At 39.2% G+C, this 1,792-nt stretch overlaps 1 protein-coding gene across 1 annotated transcript; it reads right to left on the reverse strand.

Annotated features, from left to right (window-relative positions):
* Nucleotides 1-325: 325 nt before the first annotated feature.
* On the reverse strand, nt 326-1,264 carry LOC116468411 (olfactory receptor 5M5-like). Its single transcript, XM_032151993.1, has one exon. The coding sequence runs from the start codon at nt 1,262-1,264 to the stop codon at nt 326-328; it is 939 nt and encodes a 312-aa protein (XP_032007884.1).
* Between the last annotated feature and the right edge of the window lie 528 nt (nt 1,265-1,792).

Consider the following 1,792-nt stretch of genomic DNA (forward strand, 5'->3'; position numbering starts at 1 on the left):
TTTTCTCAGCAATTGATAATTCTGTCTTTTATGATATTTTACTAGTATGAGTACTAATAATGGAATCATCTGTACTTCATTACTTTTTACAGAGCTAGAACAATGTCTTCTAGTCTTATATTTGAATTTCTATGCTTTCATTTTCAGTTTACTGAGGTGGCACTGTAAGCTCTAGCTAATAATTTGACATACACTTTTAAGTCCCATACGCAAATTACAAAGGACAAAAAACACTCAATGACAGATTGATTTGTTAATTTAAAATGTTCATTAATTGGTCAGATAATAAGAACAGATTCCAACGCCTATGATCAAAATATCTACCTTACTTAGCAAACAGTTTCTTTTGAAAAACTTTCCTTATACTTCTTTTAACGTCTTTATTCCTCAGGCTGTAGATCAATGGGTTTAACATCGGACTCACAAAGATATAAAAAACAGCTACAATTTTCCCCTGTTGTATAGATGTCTCAGAAGGGGGCCTCAGGTACATGCAGAACAGTGTCCCATAGAAGACAGTGACAGAGGTCACATGGGACCCGCAGGTGGAGAAGGCCTTGCGCCTCCCCTCAGCAGTGCGGATACGCAGAATGGCTATGAAGATGAAAGTGTAGGAAATGAAGATGATGGTGAGAGAGCAGATGAGGTTGGAACCAGCCACCACGAACATGGCAGTCTCTTTGACATAAGTATCTGAGCAGGCCAGGACTAAGAGGGGTGGGTCGGCACAGTAAAAGTGGTTGATCTCATTGGGTCCACAGAAGGACAGACGAAGCATCAGGATGGTCTGTGCTAGACCATTTGCGAAGCCATAAATATAGGGAGCAGCAGCAAGACAGAGGCAGACACACCTGGACATTTTGCTTCCATATAACAAGGGCTTGCAGATGGCCATGTAGCGGTCATAAGCCATCACTGTGAGTATATAATAATCTGTGATCACCAGTGCAATGAAAAAGTGAAACTGGATAAAGCAGCCAATGAAGGAAATGGTTTTTCTCTTGGATAAAAGGTTAACCAGCATCTGAGGAGTAACATTGGTGGTATAACAGAGATCTACAAAGGAGAGGTGACTGAGGAAGAAGTACATTGGAGTGTGTAGTGTCGAGTCACTTCTGATTAACAAGATCATGCTCACATTGCCAATTACTGTGATAAGGCAGATGACTAGAAATACCACAGAAAGAAGGGGCTGCAGCTCAGCCCGATCTGTTAGTCCCAGGAGAACAAACTCAGTCATGGCTGTATGGTTTTTCTTTAACATTGTGTTTGCTTGTCTTCAAATGACGTCTAAATAAAAGGAAATTAAAATGCATTTAGGTTTGTCATTTATGCATTACCCCAGTGGTGTCATCTGCTATTTCTTCCTCTTCTCTCAAAATGTAAATACATGTGACATTAAGAAATAGCCTAGTGAGCATGTGATTGATGCTTTAAACATCTAAACTAATATAGAGTTTTTCTATATACAAAGGCAATAGTATTTAAAATGGTTTTCTGTGGTTCTTTTCTGCAAGTCTTTTGATAGTTAAATAGCCTTATCTTTTATCTTTTTGCAAGTCTTTGTTATATGTGTTCACTTAGACTTTTCTTGAACCCATGGTTGTAAACATTGCTTTTCTTTGAAACTGTAATTCCTTGTTTACAACACACCTTTGAATGTGGGATCTAAAGTATCAGCCCTTGAAACCCTCTAGGTCTACCACAACTGAATGTGCTTAGGAAGTGGAACTGGTGCCTGGTATATATCCCCGTAGAACAAGAATCGCTTTGCCTGCCCCTTTGAACTTTG

The sequence above is a fragment of the Hylobates moloch genome, unplaced genomic scaffold (assembly GCF_009828535.3).
Source record: "Hylobates moloch isolate HMO894 unplaced genomic scaffold, HMol_V3 SCAFFOLD_5, whole genome shotgun sequence".
Taxonomy (NCBI): domain Eukaryota; kingdom Metazoa; phylum Chordata; class Mammalia; order Primates; family Hylobatidae; genus Hylobates; species Hylobates moloch.